Source organism: Scyliorhinus torazame, chromosome 9 (assembly GCF_047496885.1).
Source record: "Scyliorhinus torazame isolate Kashiwa2021f chromosome 9, sScyTor2.1, whole genome shotgun sequence".
In the NCBI taxonomy this organism is placed as follows: domain Eukaryota; kingdom Metazoa; phylum Chordata; class Chondrichthyes; order Carcharhiniformes; family Scyliorhinidae; genus Scyliorhinus; species Scyliorhinus torazame.
Window position 1 is genome coordinate 56,786,494 of NC_092715.1, and position 22,492 is coordinate 56,808,985.

General features: G+C 51.9%; 1 protein-coding gene across 16 annotated transcripts in view; it reads left to right on the forward strand.

Moving 5' to 3' along the window:
* LOC140429216 (microtubule-associated serine/threonine-protein kinase 4-like) overlaps positions 1 to 22,492 on the forward strand; it is a 651,560-nt gene that overhangs the window by 533,125 nt on the left and 95,943 nt on the right. For 8 of the 16 annotated variants that reach the window (XM_072515935.1, XM_072515939.1, XM_072515942.1 and 5 more), the window contains 3 exons: positions 9,119 to 9,191; positions 18,548 to 18,568; positions 20,501 to 20,579. In XM_072515935.1, coding sequence (XP_072372036.1) covers positions 9,119 to 9,191; positions 18,548 to 18,568; positions 20,501 to 20,579 — 173 coding nt within the window. The remainder of the gene's footprint in view (positions 1 to 9,118; positions 9,192 to 18,547; positions 18,569 to 20,500; positions 20,580 to 22,492) is intronic. The other 8 variants (XM_072515936.1, XM_072515940.1, XM_072515949.1 and 5 more) reach the window with 3 other exon arrangements.

Genomic DNA, 22,492 nt, shown 5'->3' on the forward strand with positions numbered 1-22,492 from the left:
TCCATCTCAATGGCAGGAGGGGGAGATCCTTCACCCGCTTTGCTCGGGGCTGTCTCTCAAACACCCGCTGTTCTGGGTTCGGAGGGGTGTAATGAACCGGGCAGTGACGTTTGCGGCCGAATGCTTGGGTGGTTCCACTGTGCTTGGCCCGACGGTCGCTACTGGACCTGTTTCGATTGATGTTGGCAAAAGTCTCCATATCTGATTCTGGGTCACATGAGTTGACCCCCGCATCTCCAAATCCAGGGGCTCATCCACCTCACTGGATATCTCAGACTGCTGCTCCGGAGGAAGGGGCTCCACCGGTCGTGGGGGGCTTTGATCTGTTTTCGAGGACTTGTAAGGCTCGCCTACAGAGGTGGTCAATACGGCTGTTCGATTCTTTACCTTGTACTCGTACGGAGTACGAGACCGGTCCTGATCGCTTTACTGCCGTCTCTGGGATCCACAATGCCCCGCTGGCGAAATTTTGGATGTAGACCCCGTCGCCCGCCACAAATCGTGTTTCAATGTGTTCCTGCTAGTCGCGGACCTTTTCTCTGATGTCTGGCAGGACGAAGCCAGACCTCGTGCACAGCCGACGACCCATTAACAATTCCGAGGGCGTCACTCCAGCGGTGTCGTGTCGTGTGGTCCAGCAATAGAAAAGGAAAAGGGACAGACGGGTATCCGGGGAACCCGAGTTGTGTTTTTGAATGCCTAGCTTAACTGTCTGCACAGCCTGTTTGGCCAATCCGTTGGACGATGGGTGGTAAGGTGCAGTCCGTACATGGCAGATCCCATTTTGCTTCAGAAAGTCGACGAATTCCGCACTCTTAAAAGCTGTGCCGTTGTCCAATACCAACACTTCGGGAAGCCCGTGAACACTAAAGGTTTGGCTGGTCCGATCAGAAGTGGCCCGCAATGTCGTCATGGTTATTCGGTGAACATCCATCCACTTCGAGTGGGCGTCCATGATAATTATATACATGGCTCCTTCAAAGGGTCTCGTGAAATCCACATTGAGACTGTACCATGGTCGGCCCGGCCAATCCCATCCTCGTCGCCAGTGTAAAGTTCCAGGCAAGTGACTACGTGGAAGCGAGGACTGTAACAAAAACCCAAATTTATTTTATCTATTATATTTCACCTCCTACTCCCCGAAGTGCCTTCCGCACTTGGGCCAACATATTTGTGTCCCAGAGGCCGCTGGCGTAAGGGGGTGGCTCCGCTCCCAAATCTTGGGAGATCATACTCTGGCGAGGCCACAGGGACCCTGAGGTTGCAGACTCCGTGGCCTCCGGTCAGGTTATAACAAGTGGCTTCCATTCCCCAAAGACCGTAGCCCTTAAATTTGAAGCACCCGCATATGGAAGCCAAATATTTATGTTTCAGCAAGCGAGAAAGTTTTATTAAAACCACCATGAGTGCCAGTGCTACACTTCTAGCAGCTTTTAATATGGGCCATTGGGGTGTTAGTATTTTAGAGAAATTGTGCAGTGAAATCATGCACTTTAAAAGAAGTACTGCAGATTTTCTGGATTTATTCTAACATCCTTTTAATTAATTATCAAATTATATAGTTGAAAAATGAGTTAACCACGTTTTCTTAACTTTCTGCTTGATTGAACAGTAAGGATTTGAATTGTATCATTTACAAGTAAAAGTTCTCCTCATTCTCCAAACTAATCTTTAAGAACTTTCCAACCAATCCTGTATTTTCTTTAGCTGATTCAACAAATCTGATTCATAGCAAAAAAATAACATTGACACAAAAGTGATAAAGGATTTTGAAGATAACCTTGCCCCCTGGTTCTTTATAGATTTATGGTGGTTTATGTTTAAGTGATGGGAACGCTCAGTGTGTATTGTAGGTAAGCGTAGGGTGCTCTGAGCCACCACGGTACTCGGACAGATTCCACTGGATCAGCCGGCAGAAATACATTTTCTTCTTTGTGGTATGGAGACTAGTGTTCAGCGGTTTCCTGTACTTCTGGTAAGAACACAGTGTGTCCCTTGGGTACTGTATTATTTAAACTGCTGCCAGTTTTAGTGCTAGTCAGGCAGGATATTTTCACTCAATTTATGAGGGTAGATGAAGTTTTATGCAGTTACCTCTTCATGATCGATTAAATCTATTATGTCGTTTTAGTAACAGCAGCTTTATTATCGGCACTTATAATACGACCATCCTCTCTCCATCTGACTGAATTTGAAACGCACCAACCCTAGACTAATCCTTTTTAGTTGCGCGCACGGAAACATCTCCCAAGGTTGCACAATGCGCTAAATAAATCAGAGAAATATTGTTGGGTTTATTCAAGCCAGGTGTCATCCTGGAGGCTTACTTTTTGTTTACTTTGCCTCATCTCTTTAATACGTGCTGCTTCCTTCGGGCCATCCTTTAATCCCCCGCTCGCTGCATGACTTCCAATAGTCACTTGTAACAACTGCTTTATTTTACATATTTAAAATATCTGCAAAACCTTTTAGGATAATTCTATTTCTTGAAAGGATTATGGGAAGATTCCAGAATGCTTGAAATACAACCGGTGGTGGCAAAAAAAATACCCCATCAAAATGTTTAGTAGGAGGCTTATGGAAAAATAAATCTCGCATCTGCAGTTCTCACCTCAGTGCTCAGAAATTATTCAAAAACCAAAGGATTCCATGGAGACCCTATATAAAAATTACAAGATAAATTATGAATAGAGGAAGGCTAGATATGTCCATCATGTCCAAACTTGTGCAGGTTAGGCAGATTGGCTATGCTAAGTTGCCCCTGAGTGTCCAAAGAGTGATTCTATGATTCTAGCCAGGGGCTCGGATAGGGAGCAATTTGTTAGATGTGTCCAGGAGGGTTTTTTGATAAAGTATGTTGACAATCCAACAAGGGGGAGGGCCATACAACTTAGTATTGGGGGATGAGCCAGGCCAGGTGATTGATGTTTCAGTGGGGGAGCATTTTGGGCTTAGCAACCATAATTCCATAAGATTTCGGGTAGTCATGGATAAGGACAAGCATGGCCGGCGGGCGAGGGTTCTTAATTGGGCGAGGGCCAATTGCGTCCAAATTAGACAGGAGCTGGGGAACGTGGATTGAGAGCAGCTATTTGAGGGCAAATCCATGTCTGACATGTGGGAGGCTTTTAAAGGGCTGTTGATTGAAGTGCAGGACAGGCATGTCCCCGCAAAAATTAAGGATAGAAATGGCAGAATTCGGGATCCATGGATGACGAGGGAAATTGTAAGCTTAGATAAAAGGAAAAAGGAAGCATCCGATAGACCTAGGCATCTAGGAGTACAGTGAAAGTAAGAAAGAATTTAAATGTGAAATTAGGAGAGCTGAAAGGGGCCATGAAATGTCTTTAGCAAACATGGTAAAGGAGAACCCCAAGGCTTTTTATGCGTATATTAGGAGTAAGAGAGTAGCAAGAAAAAGAGTAGGCCCACTCAAGGACAATGGAAGTAAGTTATGCATGGAACCACAGGAAGTGGGTGAAATCCTTAATGAGTACTTTGTATCGGTATTCACCAGGGATAAGGACATGACGGATGTTGAGGTCAGGGATAGGTGTGTGAATGCTCTTGAGAACGTCAATATATCAAAGGAGGAAGTGTTGAGTATCCTAAATTGCATTAAGGGAGACAAGTCCCCAGGTTCGGTTGGGATCTATCCCACGTTACTGCAAGAGGCAAGGGGAGAAAGAGCTTAACAGATATCTTCATATACTCTTTGACCACAGGTGAATTTCCAGAGAACGGGAGAATAGCCAATGTTGTTCCCTTGTTTAATAAAGGAAGTGGGGATAATCCAGCAAATTATAAGCCGGTGAGCCTGACAAAGTGTTGGGGAAGCTTTTGGAAAAGATTCTGGGACAGGATATATGCACATTTGGAGGAAAATGGACTAGTTAATGACAGGCAGCATGGTTTTGTACAGGGAAGGTCATGCCTCAACAATCTTATTGAGTTTTTTGAAGAGATGATGAAGAAAATTGATGAGGGAAAGGCTGTGGATGTAGTTTATGTGGACTTTATTAAGGCGTTTGACAAGGTCCCACATGGCAGACTGGTACAAAAACTTAAATCGCACGGGATTCAGGGTGGGCTCGCTAGACGGATACAGAACTGGCTTGATTATGGAAAACAGAGAGTAGTGGTGGAAGTGTGTTTTTCAGAATGGAGATCTGTAGCAAGTGGTGTCCCGCAGGGATCAGTTCTGGGACCTCTGTTGTGTGTAACATATATAAATGATCTGGAGGAAAATGTGCGTGGTCTGATTAGTAAGTTTGCGGATGATATGAAGATTGGCGGAGTTGCTGATAGTGCCGAGGATTGTCAGAAGATACAACAGGATATAGATAGATTGGAGACTTGGGCACAGAAATGGCAGATGGAGTTTAATCCGGACAAATGCGAGGTGATGCATTTTGGAAGGTCAAATCAGGGTATGAATTAAACTGTAAATGGCAGAACCCTTAGGAACATTAACACAGAGGGATCTGGGCGTGCAGATCCACAGTTCTCTAAAAGTGGCCACATGGGTGACCAAGGTGATTAAGAAGGCATATGGCATGCTTCTCTTCATCAGCTGGGGCATTGAGTACAGGAGTTGGGACATCATGTTGCAGCTATATAAAACCTTGGTTAGGCCGCATTTGGAGTATTGTGTGCAGTTCTGGTCACCACATTATCAGAAGAACATGGAATCTTTGTAGTGATTGCCCTATCTCGAGGGTATTAGCAATGAGGAGAGGTTGAATAAACTAGGATTATTTTCACTGGAAAGACAGAGGCTGAGGGGAGACCTGATAGAGATCTACAAAATTATGAGAGGCATAGACAGGATGGATAGTCAGAGGCTTTTTCCAAAGGTGGAAGTGTCAATTACAACGGGGCACAGGTTCAAGGTGAGAGGGGGAAAGTTTAAAGGAGATGTGCGGGGTAAGCTTTTCACGCAGAGTGGTGGGTGCCTGGCATGTGCTGCCAAAGGATGTATGGAATCAGGCACATTAGCAACATTTAAGGAGCATCTGAATGGGTTCATGAATAGGGTGAAAATAAAGGGATACGGACCGAGTAAGGGCAGAAGAATTGTTTTTAGTTTGGGCATCATGATCGGCACAGGCTTGGAGGGCCGAAGGGCCTGTTCCTGTGCTGTTCTTTGTTCTTATGTGCAGGTTAAGTGGGGTTACGGGGATAGGACAGGGGAGTGGACCTAGGTAGGGTACTCTTTCAGAGGCCCGGTGCTAATATTGATTGGCACGAATGACCTCCTTGTGCACTGTAGGGATTCCATGATTCTATGTCGAACATGCTGACTTTATTTGAATGTGGGTATATTATTTGAACGAGCGAACAATTTGAACACGTCCTTTTTATTTATAGATTTATTGTCTTGAAAGGTAACAAAGCAAAAAAAACTCCAGAGAAGGAAAATATTTCCTCACTAGCAGCATCTCATCTTTTAATTAGACTTGAAGCTGCAATAAAAGTCTGTTTAATTGCGTAACTATTGCCAACAAAAACAGCAGTTTCTCAGCATGTTTATCGATCTCTTGAGGTAATTGCTGTTTTCATCTTTGCTTATTACAGTGGTTAAGTTAGCTCTCAAGTACTTTGCAACTGAAGATACATACACACCAAACCAACAATTTAATTTTGCTGTAATTAGTATTATTACTGCATTTACTTCCCACCAGTTCTGCCCTCTCCCTGGCTGCTGTCTCCGACGGAGGTATTGGCTTTGGAGGGGGTGCTTTGCAGATTCACCGGAATGATAGTGGGCTTAGATGGGCTTAAAGTATGAGGACAGATTGCATAAATTTGGCTTGTATTCCCGATAGTAGAGAAAGTTGAATAATCTGATTAAGGTTTTAAAAATATTAAACGGTTCAGATAGGGTTGATATGGGGAAACTATTTCATCTGGTGGTCAGGCATGAAGAGGGCATTAACTCATACAGCATGGTGACAGTGGTTAGCACTGCTGCCCCACTGAGCCAGGGACCCAGGTTCGGTCCCAGCCTTGATGACTTGTTGTGGAATTTGCACCTTCTCCCCGTATCTGAGTGGGTTTTCTCCGAGTGCCAGACATTTCCTCCCACAGTCCAAAGATGTGCAGGTTAGGTAGATTGGCCATGATAAATTACACCTTGGTGTCTAGGGATGTGCAGGTTAGGAGGGGTCATGGGAATAGGGCGGAGGAGTGGGCCTGGGTAGGATGCTCTTTCGGAGGATCGGTGCAGAAACGATGGGCTGAATGGTCACCTTCTGCACTGTAGGGATTCTATAGATGAGAAGATGAAATGAAATGAAAATCGCTTATTGTCACAAGTAGGCTTCAAATGAAGTTACTGTGAAAAGCCCCTAGTCGCCACATTCCGACGCCTGTTCGGGGAGGCTGATAAGGGAATCATTCGGCCCATACTACCATGCCAACTCTTTGAAAGGACTGCCCAATTGCTCTCAGCCCCCTGTTTGTTCCCGATAGCACTAGGAATGAAAATCAAAGCTAGGCTATTGAAGATGGAAATCAGAGGCGGGATTCTCCGACCCGGTGTGGGGTCGGAGAATTGCCGGGGCGGGGGACGCAAATCGCGCTCCGCCGATGGCGCCGGTCGGGAGCCGCTCGACGCGGTCCCCCCAAACGGCGACTCTCCGCGCTCGATGGGCCGAATGCCCGCCGAGTTCGGCCGAGTCTCGGCGCCGCCGTTCACGTGTGGTCCTACCCGGCGGGACCTCGGCGTTCATGCTGCGGGGGCTGTCCTGGTGTGGGGGAGGGGGGGATCCGACTCCGGGGGGATCTCCACGGTGACCAGGCCCGCGATCAGGGCCTACCGATTGGCGGGCAGGCTTCTCCCGGAGGGGCCTATGTTCCGCCGCGCCTGGCCCCTGTATAGCTCTGCCATGTTGCCCAGGTACCGACGCGGTAGAAGGCAACCCATGTGCATGCGCAAACTCGTGGCGGCCGTGACGCGCATGCACGAACCCGCACCGATGTGCTGCCGCCCGTATCAGCAGCTGGAGCGGCGGGTGGCACGAATCACGCTCCGCCGATGGCGCCGGCGCGGTTGCTGCGGCGTCGGTCGGGGGCCGCTCAACGCGGTCCCCCCAAACGCCGATTCTCTGCTCTCGACAGGCTGAATGCCCACCGGGTTCGGCCGGGTCTCGCCGCCGCCGTTCACGTGTGGTCCTACCCGGCGGGACCTCGACGTTCATGCTGCGGGGGCTTTCCTGGTGGGGAGGGGGGATCCGACTCCAGGGGGATCTCCACAGTGGCCAGGCCCGCGATCGGGGCCTACCGATTGGCGGGCGGGCTTCTCCCAGGGGGGGGGGCAGCAATGTTCCTCCGTGCCGGGTCCCTGTATAGCTCCGCCATGTTGCCTGGGTATCGGCGCGGAGAAGGCAACCCACGTCATCACCTGAGAGCAGAAACCTGATCATTCCAGTTTATCTCTACATTTGCGTTGCACATGCAATGTTCCAATCCTTCAGGAACTCTAATGATGAGCGTTCAGGTTGTTGTTTGTTCGTCTGGTGTTTGCTGGTTCCTGGTGTGACACTGCCTCTCTGGGGAATGTCGTTGCCAAGCGAGTGTCAATGGTGATCCATTGCATAAGGTGGAGAGTAGTTGACCTCTGGGACTGATTTGACCTCTGGGACTGATGGTCAGTCCGGTTTCTGTTCAGCTGGTGAAATCACCTCTGCCTCATCAGCTGTCTGCTGTCAAGGGGCAGTTCCGTCGGTTGCACATTGCCTGTCTGTGGTTGTGATAGTATATCCGGTTGGCCAATTTTATTGTGTACGATTGATGTGATCACTACTATACCCAGGGTCCAAGTTGCCAAGTAGATTGACTTTTGTTGAATGCATTGAATGTTTGCACTCTGACTAGTTCTCCCAACTCTCAACTCTGGCAATGACTAGATCGCTTTAGCAAAGTGAAATTTGGCTTTCTGTTGTTTCACTTCGATCTCGTCACTTACTCCTGTTACTACTTCTGGCTTCAGTATTTTTTTAAGCTGATTCTGAGCTTGTCGCAGGTTAGCATATGCTTGCCTTCAAAGGCATCCATTGGCAGTGGAAGGATCCATTGAGGATAGCTTGCAATGTCCAGGAGATTGATTCCTGGACACCCCAGGCCAATCCCGGAGGACTGGAACTCTAATTACACCTTCCTGACACCATGCTCTATGTAGTGGGTAAAATGGCTTCTGTGCTCAATCCTCTACCCACAAAGGAATGTATCAGAGGTCAAATGACTCAGTCCACATGACAATGGCAAGCCACAGTACCTAGTATGCACAATGCATAAAGGCAAAGGCTGTTCCTCCCAACACAGGTTTTAGCTCTTACTGGATGGATATCGAGGTACTGAAAGCTGGTAAATGGCACAATTCGCCAAAATGTGTGGGAGTGTATTACAGTCATCCTCCTGCTCACCATATGAGCATTTGAAATTATCCCCTTTGGGCACTGGCTAGACAGTTGGAGATGTGAAGCTTCAGCAACGATGACTTACCTTGCTGTAATCTAATCAAGGTCGGCAGCAATGTCTGGATACCTGAGTGCATTTTCACATAACCAGCCTCTAGGTAGTACTTGCCAGCAGCTGTCTCCCCGAGCCTCAGTGCTTCCACATCACAAGGTTGACACATACATGCTTTCAACCTAGTGGAAGGACCCATTGAGGATAGCTTGCAGTGTGCTTACATTTAACGTAGGAAACATCTATCGACACTTTTACAAAGGGAGGAGAAAAATAATAAGTGGGGCGAGATAAAGAAACAGTCACTTGTATCAGCCTGACCCAGCTGAACCCCAGGTATTGCTTACACATCATCTTCTTGGCAGGTCATGCTCATCGCCATCGAATGTAATGTTTGTGGAATATGTACAATCAAACTAAGAACCACAAAGTGCTATATTCCCCCATAGGTATTGTAATAAAATTGTACGATGCATCACAAAATATGTATATGTGCCTTCTTATGAAACCTTTAAAAACCAGTGTCCAAGATTAAGATGTTGTCCACGTAAAAGGGCCTTCATAAATTTACAATGAAAATATGTTCCTATTATAATAGCATTTCTAATGGCTATATACACTGATCAAAAGACATCCATCTCTTTAGCAGGAAACAGCCCTCAAGACAGCCCAAGAAATTTCTCTCCTAGTGCCTCAGCTCATTTTTCCTTCGCTCGAAGGTGAGTAGATGCAAAATTTTAGCAAACAAGGAGTATCTTAGCCATCAATGCTGCATGTAACCATAGCATTTTAATATCTTATAGAAGTGTATTAAATATACATTTTTGGATAACTTTTATATTATTCTAATTATAAAAATCCATTGTGGCCACCCCAGATGATTAGATATGTAATCAATACATAAAAGCGCAGTAGAATGTTTTTTAAATTGTGGATCATGGTGTATAGGTTAGCCAGGAAAATAAGATGACCCAATTTTTTTCCGTCGCCAAAAATCACGTTTCGGTCTATACTCGGTGTCAAGTTAAGCCATTTTCTCCAGTAAGAAATGCTATACTCTCAATAGGAGGCAGCTTAAATTTTTCACCTTAAATGTATGTTTTACTCTCCTTTGGCGGCACGGAGTCACAGTGGTTAGCACTGTTGCCTCACAGCAGCAGGGACCCGGGTTCGATTCTGACCTCGGGTGACTGTGTGGAGTTTGCACTTCCTCCCCGTGTCTGCTCCGGGTGCTCCGGTTTCCTCCCACAGTCCAAAAATGTGCAGGTTAGATGGATTGGCTGTGCTAAATTGCCCCTTAGTGTCCAAAAGGTTAGGTGGGATTACTGGGTTAGGGGGATGGGGTGGAGGTGTGGTCTTAAGGAGGGTGCTCTTTCCAAGGGCTGATGCAGACTCGATGGGCTGAATGGCCTCCTTCTGCGCTGTAAATTCTATGATTATACGTCGGTGCATGGGATCAAGCAGGCAATACTAACCATGTTGCCAAGGAGATGGATGGCATTTAAGATGCACCCAAACTGAGCAGACCACATGTTTTTTCAATTCATTTAAATGCTGGGCCAGCATGTATTGCCCATCCCTAACTACCCTGGAGAAGATGGTGGTGAGCTGCCATCCTTAATTGCTGCAGGTGCAGATACACCCACTTGCTGGTAGGGAGGGAGTTCCACTGTTTTGCCAGCGACAGTTGAAGGAACGGCGATATATTTCCAAATCAGGATGGTGAGTGACTTGGAGGGGAACTTCCATGTGGTGGGGTTCCCAGGTATCTTCTGCACTTGTCCTTCTAGATGATAGTGGTCATGGCTTTGGAAGGTGCTACCTAAGGAGTCTTGGTGAGTTCCTGCAGAGCATCTTGTAGATGGTACACACTGTTGCTACTGTGCGACAGTGGTAGAGGGAGTGATTTTGTAGAAGGGGTGTCAATCATGCGGGCTGCTTTGTCCTGGATGGTGTCGAGCTTCAAATGTGTTGTTGGAGCAGCACTCATCCAGGCAAGTGGCGAGTATCCAATCGCACTCCTGACTTGTACCTTGTCGATGGTGGACAGGCTTTGAGGACTCTGGAGGAGAGCTACACGCCACAGGATTCCTCGCCTTTGACCTGCTCTGGTAGCCACAGTATTTATGTGGCTGGTTCATTTCAGTTTCATGTCAATGGTAACCCCCAGGATGTTGATGGTTGGGAATCAGCGATGATCATGCCATTGAATATCACGAGGTGATGATTAGAGACTCTCTTGTTGGAGATGGTCATTGCCTGGCACTTGTGTGGCACAAATGCCACTTGTAAACTCAATCCTGGATATTGTCCAGATCTTGCTGCATCTGGACATGGACTACTTCAGTATTTGAGGAGTTAGGACTGGGTGGCACAGTGGTTAGCACTGCTGCCTCACAGCGCCAGGGACCTGTGTTCAATTCCAGCCTTGGGTGACTGTATGGAGTTTGTATGTTCTCCCTATGTCTGGGTGCTCCATTTCCTCCCACAGTCCAAAGATGTGCTAGGTAGATTGGCCATGCTAAATTGCCCCTTCACGTCCAGGGATGTGGCCCTGGCTGAACCCAGACTGAGCGTCAGAACATAGAACATAGAACATAGAAAATACAGCACAGAACAGGCCCTTCGGCCCACGATGTTGTGCCGAACCTTTGTCCTAGATTAATCATAGATTATCATTGAATTTACACTCCCGCCTTCTCCCCATAATCCCTTGATGCCTTTGAACCAGTTAAGACCAAGATACCAAAAATATATCTTGGTCTTAACTGGTTCAAAGGCATCAAGGGATTATGGGGAGAAGGCGGGAGTGTAAATTCAATGATAATCTATGATTAATCTAGGACAAAGGTCAGTGAGCAGGTTATTGCAAAGCAAGTGCCACTTTATAGCACTGTTGATGACCCCTCCATTATTTTGCTGATGATCAAGAGTAGACTAACCATTAATTGGCCTGAGTTGTCCTGCTTATTGTGTACAGGAGATACCTGGGCAATTCTCCACATTGTAGCTTCACTGGAAAATCATGCGTCAAGTTCTAGCAAACAGGCTTCCGAATTATTGCTGGAATATTGTCAGGGCCCTTAGCTTTTGCAGTATCAAGTGGCTTCAGCAGTTTCTTTAAAAAAAAATTTAAAATTTAGAGTACCCAATTAATTTTTTCCAATTAAGGGGCAATTTAGCGTGGCCAATCTATCTAATCTCCATGGATTGTGGGGGTGAAACCCACGCAGACACGGGAAGAATGTGCAAACTCCACTCAGGCAGTGACCCGGGTCCGGGATCGAACCCGAGTCCTCAGCACCATAGGCAGCAGTGCTAACCACTGCGCCACCTTGCCACACTAGCTGTTTCTTTATATCATACGGAGTGAATCAAATTGGCTGAAGACTGACATCTGTGCTGCTGGCGACCTCCGAAGGAGGTATAAATGGATGCTCCCCACCCCCGATGTCTGAGCTTCCCACCCCCTCGACATCTGCACTTCCGATCCCCCCCCAGCATGTCTGAGCCTCTCACCAACGATGTCCGAGGTCATCGTGCCCCGATGTCTGCGCTCCCCACTCTACACCGACGTCTGCGCTCCCACCCACCCAATGTCTGCGCTCCCCTCCCCCCCGATTCCTGCGCTCCCCTCCCCCCCGATTCCTGCGCTCCCCTCCCCCCCCCCCCCCCCCCCGATGTCTGCGCCCCCCCACCCTGATATCTGCGCTCCCCTCCCCCTCGATGTCTGAATTTCCTACCCCCCGATTACTGCGCCACCCACCCTCCGGTGTCTGCTCTCACCACTCCCCGATGTCTACGCTCCCCCCCGATGTCTGTGCCCCCCCCACCCCGATATCTGCGATCCCCTCCCCTCGATGTCTGAATTCCCCCCCCCCCCCTCCCCCCCCCTCCCCCCCCCCGATTTCTGCGACACCCCACTCCCCGGTGTCTGCGCTCCCCACCTCCACCTCCCGATGTCTGTGCTCCCCACCCCTCCCGATGTCTGGGCTCCTCACCCCTCCCGATGTCTGCGCTCCACACCCCCCGATGTCTGCGCTCCCCACCCCTCCCGGTGTCTGCGCTCCCCAGCCCCGGAGTCTGCGACCCCACCCCCCCCTTCCGATGTCTGCGCTTCCCACCCATCGGTGTCTGTGACCCCCCACCTTCCGATGTCTGCTCTCCCCACCCCCTGATGTCTACGGTCCTCACCCCCCCCCCGATGTCTGCACTCTCCACCTCCCGATGTCTGCGCTCCCCACCCCCCGGTGTCTACGACCCCACCCCCCCGATGTCTGCGCTCCCCACCCCTCGGTGTCTGCGACCCAACCCACCCGATGTTTGCGCTCTCCACCCCCCCCGATGTCTATGCTTCCCCCCCCCCCCACCCCCCTCCCCCCGGTGTCTGTGCTCCTCACCCCCCCCCCCCCGATGTCTGCACTCTCACCCCTCGGTGACTGCGACCCCATCCCCTCAATGTCTGCCCTCCCCCACCTTCCGATGTCTGCTCTCCCCGCCCCCCGATGTCTGCGCTCCCCGCCCCCCGATGTCTGCGCTCCCGGCCCCCCGATGTCTGCGCTCCCCGCCCCCCGATGTCTGCGCTCCCCGCCCCCCGATGTCTGCGCTCCCCGCCCCCCGATGTCTGCGCTCCCCGCCCCCCGATGTCTGCGCTCCCCGCCCCCCGATGTCTGCGCTCCCCGCCCCCCCGATGTCTGCGCTCCCCGCCCCCCGATGTCTGCGCTCCCCGCCCCCCGATGTCTGTGCTCCCCACCCCCTGGTGTCAGCGACCTCACCCCCCCCGATGTCTGCCCTCCCCACCATCCGATGTCTGCTCTCCCTACTCCCTGATGTCTACGCTCCCTAACCCCCCCCCCCCCGATGTCTGCGCTCCCACCCCTCGATGTCTGCGACCCCACCCCCCCCGATGTCTGCCCTCCCCCACCTTCCGATGTCTGCTCTCCACCTCCCGATGTCTGCGCTCCCACCCCCCGGTGTCTGCGACCCCACCCCCCCCGATGTCTGCTCTCCACCTCCCGATGTCTGCGCTCCCACCCCTCGGTGCCTGCGACCCCACCCCCCCCAATGTCTGCCCTCCCCCACCTTCCGATGTCTGCTCTCCCACTCCCTGATGTCTACGCTCCCTACCCCCCCCCCCCCCCCCGGTGTCTGCGACCCCCCCCCCGATGTCTGCTCTCCACCTCCCGATGTCTGCGCTCCCACCCCTCGGTGTCTGCGACCCCACCCCCCCAATGTCTGCCCTCCCCCACCTTCCGATGTCTGCTCTCCCGGCCCCCCGATGTCTGCGCTCACCCGCCCCCCGATGTCAACTCTCCCCACCCCCCGATGTCTGCGCACCCCGCCCCCGATGTCTGCGCGCCCCCGCCCCCCGATGTCTACTCTCCCCACCCCCCGATGTCTGCGCACCCCGCCCCCGATGTCTGCGCACCCCGCCCCCGATGTCTGCGCACCCCGCCCCCGATGTCTGCGCGCCCCCGGCCCCGATGTCTGCGCACCCCGTCCCCGATGTCTGCGCACCCCGCCCCCGATGTCTGCGCGCCCCTCCCCTCCCAATGTCTGCGCGCCCCTCCCCTCCCAATGTCTGCGCTCCCCGCCCCCCGATGTCTGCGCTCCCCCCGCCCCCCCGATGTCTGCGCTCCCCCCCGCCCCCCGATGTTTGCGCGCTCCCCCCGCCCCCCGATGTTTGCGTTCCCCCGCCCCCGATGTCTGCGCTCTCCATCACCACGATGTCTGCGCTCCCCACTTCCCGATGTCTACGCTCCCTACTTCCTGATGTCTGCGCTCCCCACTTCCCGATGTCTGCGCTCCCCTCCCCCCCAGATTCCTGCGACACCCACTCCCCGGTGTCTGCGCTCCCCACCTCCACCTCCCGATGTCTGTGCTCCCCACCCTCCGATGTCTGGGCTCCTCACCCCTCCCGATGTCTGCGCTCCACACCCCCCGATGTCTGCGCTCCCCACCCCTCCGGTGTCTGCGCTCCCCAGCCCCGGAGTCTGCGACCCCACCCCCCCCTTCCGATGTCTGCGCTTCCCACCATCGGTGTCTGTGACCCCCCACCTTCCGATGTCTGCTCTCCCCACCCCCTGATGTCTACGGTCCTCACCCCCCCCCGATGTCTGCGCTCCCCACCCCCCGGTGTCTACGACCCCACCCCCCCGATGTCTGCGCTCCCCACCCCCCGGTGTCTACGACCCCACCCCCCCGATGTCTGCGCTCCCCACCCCTCGGTGTCTGCGACCCAACCCACCCGATGTTTGCGCTCTCCACCCCCCCCGATGTCTATGCTTCCCCCCCCCCACCCCCTCCCCCGGTGTCTGTGCTCCTCACCCCCCCCCCCCCGATGTCTGCACTCTCACCCCTCGGTGACTGCGACCCCATCCCCTCAATGTCTGCCCTCCCCCACCTTCCGATGTCTGCTCTCCCCGCCCCCCGATGTCTGCGCTCCCCGCCCCCCGATGTCTGCGCTCCCGGCCCCCCGATGTCTGCGCTCCCCGCCCCCCGATGTCTGCGCTCCCCGCCCCCCGATGTCTGCGCTCCCCGCCCCCCGATGTCTGCGCTCCCCGCCCCCCGATGTCTGCGCTCCCCGCCCCCCGATGTCTGCGCTCCCCGCCCCCCGATGTCTGCGCTCCCCGCCCCCCGATGTCTGTGCTCCCCACCCCCTGGTGTCAGCGACCTCACCCCCCCGATGTCTGCCTCCCACCATCCGATGTCTGCTCTCCCTACTCCCTGATGTCTACGCTCCCTAACCCCCCCCCCCGATGTCTGCGCTCCCCCACCCCTCGATGTCTGCGACCCCACCCCCCCCGAGTCTGCCCTCCCCCACCTTCCGATGTCTGCTCTCCACCTCCCGATGGTCTGCGCTCCCACCCCCCGGTGTCTGCGACCCCACCCCCCCGATGTCTGCTCTCCACCTCCCGATGTCTGCGCTCCCACCCCTCGGTGCTGCGACCCCACCCCCCCAATGTCTGCCCTCCCCCACCTTCCGATGTCTGCTCTCCCCACTCCCTGATGTCTACGCTCCCTACCCCCCCCCCCCCCCCCCCCCCCCCCCCCCCCCGGTGTCTGTGACCCCCCCCCCCCCGATGTCTGCTCTCCACCTCCCGATGTCTGCGCTCCCACCCCTCGGTGTCTGCGACCCCACCCCCCCAATGTCTGCCTCCCCCACCTTCCGATGTCTGCTCTCCCGGCCCCCCGATGTCTGCGCTCACCCGCCCCCCGATGTCAACTCTCCCCACCCCCCGATGTCTGCGCACCCCGCCCCCGATGTCTGCGCGCCCCCGCCCCCGATGTCTACTCTCCCCACCCCCCGATGTCTGCGCACCCCACCCCCGATGTCTGCGCACCCCGCCCCCGATGTCTGCGCGCCCCCGGCCCGATGTCTGCGCACCCCGTCCCCGATGTCTGCGCACCCCGCCCCGATGTCTGCGCGCCCCTCCCCTCCCAATGTCTGCGCGCCCCTCCCCTCCCAATGTCTGCGCTCCCCGCCCCCCGATGTCTGCGCTCCCCCCGCCCCCCCGATGTCTGCGCTCCCCCCGCCCCCCGATGTTTGCGTTCCCCCGCCCCCCGATGTCTGCGCTCTCCATCACCACGATGTCTGCGCTCCCCACTTCCCGATGTCTACGCTCCCTACTTCCTGATGTCTGCGCTCCCCACTTCCCGATGTCTGCGCTCCCCTCCCCCCCCCAGATTCCTGCGACACCCACTCCCCGGTGTCTGCGCTCCCCACCTCCACCTCCCGATGTCTGTGCTCCCCACCCCTCCCGATGTCTGGGCTCCTCACCCCTCCCGATGTCTGCGCTCCACACCCCCCGATGTCTGCGCTCCCCACCCCTCCCGGTGTCTGCGCTCCCCCAGCCCCGGAGTCTGCGACCCCACCCCCCCTTCCGATGTCTGCGCTTCCCACCCATCGGTGTCTGTGACCCCCCACCTTCCGATGTCTGCTCTCCCCACCCCCTGATGTCTACGGTCCTCACCCCCCCCGTCCCCCCCCCCCCCCCCCCCGATGTCTGCACTCTCCACCTCCCGATGTCTGCGCTCCCCACCCCCCGGTGTCTACGACCCCACCCCCCCGATGTCTGCGCTCCCCACCCCTCGGTGTCTGCGACCCAACCCACCCGATGTTTGCGCTCTCCACCCCCCCCCCCGATGTCTATGCTTCCCCCCCCACCCCCCTCCCCCCGGTGTCTGTGCTCCTCACCCCCCCGCCCCCGATGTCTGCACTCTCACCCCTCGGTGACTGCGACCCCACCCCCTCAATGTCTGCCCTCCCCCACCTTCCGATGTCTGCGCTCCCCGCCCCCCAATGTCTGCGCTCCCCGCCCCCGATGTCTGCGCTCCCCGCCCCCCGATGTCTGCGCTCCCCCCCCCCCGATGTCTGCGCTCCCCCCCGATGTCAGTGCTCCCCGCCCCCCTATGTCTGCGCTCCCCACCCCCCGATGCCTGCGCTCCCCGCCCCCAATGCCTGTGCTCCCCCGCCCCCGATGTCTGCGTCCCCCGCCCCCCCGATGTCTGCGCTCCCCCACCCCTCGATGTCTGCGCTCCCCCACCCCACGATGTCTGCGCTCCCCAGTCCCCGATGTCTGCGCTTCCCCGCCCCCCGATGTCTGCGCTCCCCCGCCCCCCCCCCGACGTCTGCGCTCCTCCCCGTCCCCCCCCGATGTCTGCGCTCCCCACCACCCGATCTCGGCGCTTTCTGCCCCCCGATGTCTGCGCTCCTCACCCCCCGACGTCTGCGCTCCTCCCCGTCCCCCTGATGTCTGCGCTCTCTCGCCCCCGATGTCTGCGCTCCCACCCCCCCCCCCCGATGTCTGCGCTCCCACCCCCCGATGTCTGCACTCTCCCCCGCCCCCCGATGTCTGCGCTCCCCCGCCCCCCGATGTCTGCGCTCCCCACCCCCTGGGGCAACCGGGGGGGGGGCCAGCACGGCACTGGAGTGGTTCACGCCGCTCCAGCCTCTGTTCCCGGCGCCAAATGGGTGCCGCGCCAACCCACGCATGCGCGGGGGACTTCTTCAGCACGCCGGCCCCAACGCAACATGTATTTGGGGTTCAGGGGCCGGCCGCGCAACAAATTAGGCCTGGGGGTGGGGGGGGAGAGGCCGGCCCCAATCGTGGGCCAGACCCCCCGCCCCTCCCCATCCCACAGGCAGTCTCCCGACCCTTCGCGCAGATTTCCCCACCGGCAGCGACCAGGGGTGAACGGCGCCGGCGGGACTCTGCCGTTTCCGCACGGCCCACCCGGGCTGGGAATCGGCGGCCCCGCGGACAGTGGCCCGCGATCGGTGCCGTGGCGCAAATGGCGCCGATTCTTCGCGTGGCACGGTTGCGGCGATTCTCCGGCCCGGCGCAGGGCTGGGAGAATCACGCCCTCCGTGTATTGATCAGTTTATGGATGGATTTTAAGGCTGCTTACATACCATGACCTATGGTAGTTAAAATAATGGGTGGTTAGCCTTGACATTGTTGGAGCCTGATTGATTGTACCGTGATGCCATTTTATAACAAATTAATTGATCTGTATGAAACTCAAAATTTGAACAACTTGAGTTGTCAGTATATAGGAATTGGTGGCCTTTTTGGAATTTTGTAAGAAGAGTATTTACTGGGAAAGGGTGTACTTTACATAGAATTACATAGAACATACAGTGCAGAAGGAGGCCATTCGGCCCATCGAGTCTGCACCGACCCACATTAATCCCTCACTTCTACCCTATCCCCGCAACCCAATAACCCCTCCCAACCCTTATAGACACTACGGGCAATTTAGCATGGCCAATCCACCTAACCTGCACGTCTTTGGACTGTGGGAGGAAACCGGAGCACCCGGAGGAAACCCACGCAGACACGGGGAGAACGTGCAGACTCCGCACAGACAGTGACCCAGCGGGGAATCGAACCTGGGACCCTGGCGCTGTGAAGCCACAGTGCTATCCACTTGTGCTACCGTGCTGCCCGTGCTACCGTACTGTCTGATTGTTTTTCTCATTTTGTCGATCATTATATCATGATTGAAAGTCTTAAGTGTGCAATTTTACCTTTGTTTTTCTACCTCTAAACAATCCTGTGGTATCCTTCAGTCATGGCCACAGAACCGACAGGTAATCTTAGCATGAGCATAAACCGTTTGCGTCATGCCACTTACTTACCAAAGCAATTTTTGTCTGCTTTGTCTTAACTTATGGCTTTTCCTCATTTTATTTTTGGCTGTGAAATTTAACATCTTGTGTTTTTACTTTTTTTTTTGAGAGAGAAATCCTGCAGGGCGTGGGGGTTAAGCACATATTTTATATCGCTCAGAATTTCATTTTCATTTTCCAAAATAAACCCCTGTACCTTGAGATTTGGACACTGAAGTTGGAAACGACATGTATTTAATGAGCAAACTTTAACTTCTCTCTATTTGTCATCATTTCCTCTCTGGGAATACTTATTTTTCATGTATAAAGCAGGCGTTTATGCATTGGTGGAATGTCATTAAACGTTCCGTTAGGCTTCGGCCTAGGGAGGACGTTGGAAACACATTTAAGATTGGAACCCTTGTAAAGAGAAAAAGTCAAGACCTCGGATTTGGGGGAAAATGTTTCACTTTGTCAGGTTTCTAATTCTTAAAGCTATGAATGTTTTCCGACAATTTAAAGTTTTAATCCCTTTGTCCATTCTTACTCTTCTGTTCTTCTTGATGTCCTGTGCATCAGCCATGATGATCCCCTCCCCCCACCCTCAGCTTCGTCTTCTCACAGCCTGCCATTCGCCTGGCCCAGGCCCTACCATCTCTACCATCTTCTGACAATAGCTGATGGATGAGCGATGAGTAGGTCTGAGCTGTGAACCCTTCACCATCTGCTGGGGAGCCAGATGTTGTTCTGCCTCTGCTTTCAGACCACTCGGTTTAAAAACGTTCACCGATTACCCATGCAGAATCAGACATGGGGCAGATTTTGCTCTCAAGATAACAATGAGGCTAATTCTGCTTGTTGTTATTTATGTGTAACTGGGTACTGCAGCTTCAGGCAAGGACCAGTTATGCTGTTAAGTGTAAATATGCAAAAGTTGCTGTCAGAATTGTGCCACTCCATCATTGGTTTTGCTATGTGCCTTTTCATTTAAATGTATTGAAAAGCATGAGGTTGATATATATGTGCAGTAGACAAGAAACAGCGCGTTAAATCATTTCTAGTTTAATCATTGTTTAACAAAATGTGCTAAATGTTAATTACTGCCATCCAAAATTAACTGTTATGTTTGCAAATTCTCATTTCTTCAATTTTTAATTGTTTGAGATTCTAAATATGTAAAACATTCAACTTAATTTTTTGGAAAAACTTTTCTGTTTCTTGTTTCTCTTAATCCAGTCATTCTTCCCTCTGGTTAGTTCTTTCTCTGTACCTGATTTGACATTGATTTGACACCCACTCTCAATCCCTGCACTGTTTATTTCTCAGTCGTTCAATCTGACTTACAGGACGTTCACAGTGGTTGCTTGCCCTGTTCCCTCAGATCCTGTTTGGATAGCTTCCCTCGTTGCCGCATTATCAGCTCGTACTTTTAGCAACTTGCAACACAAAAATGTAAAAACTTAAACAGGTCTAACTAGCGCCAGATGCTGTGAGATATTCTGCTACAGTAAACTCTAGGCCATATTCTTTGAGGGAATCATTCTTAAAAATGTTTTTCTTTAAATTTCCTAACGTTCTGTGTTTTATCATAAACGCTTCCTGCTTTTTCACCATTTGTATTGCTTACCATTTGCAGGCAATTCCAGTCCAGGAAATAATGCAGTCTGGATTTTGATATATGACATTACTAACCTTCCTTAATGTGCATTTAGACTCCAAGCTTATGCTGTAACTACAGTGTCAGGGTGAAGTGAAACAACTTTTCATCTCCACAATGGTTGTAATATTATTAGATGCATGTCATGTGTTAAATAAAAAATGACAAAGGCAAATTAAAACTGTTGTCATTGTGGATGTTAGAGGTTTAATGGCCTTTAGCGCTTATGATGAAATAACTTTTAAAAATGATTTCAGGAGTGATGGACGTCGATGGTCTTTGGCTTCCCTCCCGTCATCTGGCTATGGCACAAATACACCGAGCTCCACCGTGTCCGTAAGTTCCATTTCACCTTGTCTCCATGAGCTGTCTTATCTCTAGCAACTGACAGCTGTAAAATCGCCTGTGAACAGACGCCAACCAACAATGATTTCATGCCTTAATTTGTTAAAAGCTGAACCTATTCGTTGTATGCCAGCTAAGATAGCACTGAGTATACTATTTTCTGCTATGCTGGAGCGATGTGCTTCCACTTATTTTGGTTTCAATTCTTTAGAAGCTAAGCCATTCAGGGCTTCAATCAGATAAAGGATTTAGCAATTTTTAAGTGTTCCAAGCCTCACTCAGTAAATAAAGTGACTTTGTTTTGAAGTCAATTTCTAATTTCTTTTCTGTTTCTGCACCAGATCCATCCTGAAAATTAATTTGGGTTGGATGGGGTAATAAGGCGGGGAAATGTTGACAAAGTGCAAGCTGGAGTGAAGAGATTAAATGTTGAGAATCTAGTCCTTGGGTTATCTAAAAACATGTGGAAATCAAAAATATATAAGCTGCAGTTTATGCTTCCAAGCTTGTTAGGATAATTGTCTAGTCTAATCAGTTGAATAATCAAGTAATTCTCATTTAGTCTAGGCAAGACACTGGTAACGGGAAGATCAGCAGATTTAGCTAATAATGTATAATTATGGAGCTGTTTAAATGGAATATTCTGAAACAAAATTACTTTTCCCTGACTCCTTTGGAAGTTCTCATGTTAATCTGGGAAATATTATTTATTATCTCCTTCCCTGCTATGAACTTATATCGGTTAGCATCTGTAATCTGTCACTGTCTGTGTGGAGTTTGTACATTCTCCCCGTGTCTGCGTGGGTTCCACGCCCACAATCCAAAGACGTGGAGACTAGGTGGATTGGCCACGTAAATTGCCCCTTAATTGGAAAAAAAGAATTGGGTACTTTAATTTTTTTTTAAATGATTAAGGAGGAGGAGGTCAGCAGCAGTAGCAACCTGGGGGGGAGCGGGGGTTCTTTTGGGGTGGCGTTTGGGTTAGAGTGGGGTGTTTCCCTGTTTGTGTTTTTATTGTTATATGGGGGGGTTATGGTAGTTTGGGGAAATTCTATGTATAATTCTTGTGGGTTGTGTTCTTATGTTCTTGTTTCTTTTTTCTGTAGGGGGGGTTTGTTGAAAATCTGTTGAAAATTTGAATAAAGATATATTTTTTTTAATGATTCCTTGCACTTATCGGGACAGATCACAAGATTACCAGCAGTAAAGGGTGTAATGTTCTTTGATTGGGCTGATGTTGAATCTCGATATTGCCATCTGAACAAAGAACATTAGACTTTGTTTTATGAACAAAGTTATTTATTACTAACACTACACTAACGAGTAACTAAAATGTCTAAGATGAATACAGTTGGATATAAATATCTTAACACTAACTTACACTAAGATACTACAGAGCTACTCTAATGTGCAACTGCTATCAACTCCTTGCAAACACCTTCTGATGGAACACACAGTGCATCCGGGTCCCGTACCTGCATACTTGCCCCACCTGCTGGTCGGATGCTAGAACTACAACGGTAAAACATGTAACTTAAAATGCACATGCAGATGATGATGAACTAGTCCTATTATATACAGATGATAGTCTACCTATCATCACAAAGGGAACAACAATTTATACCTCGTGAGAAGAGAGTGTTGATTGGTTGACAAGTGAACTCTCAGCTCTCAAACCAGCATGCTGGCATGCTCAGTCAGGACTCCCTTCTCATGCAGTATAAATTGTTGTTTCCTTCACTGTTGGTAATCTTGCAATCTATCCTGAAGAGTGCAAGATCAGAAGCTTGGACAGCATGTCACTTCTTTCGACAATATCGAGTTCTCTACTGCCAATCGCCTTTTAGATTGACGATCTGTTCTTTATTGGTCCTATATGTGTTTATTCCAGGATTCCTGGCACC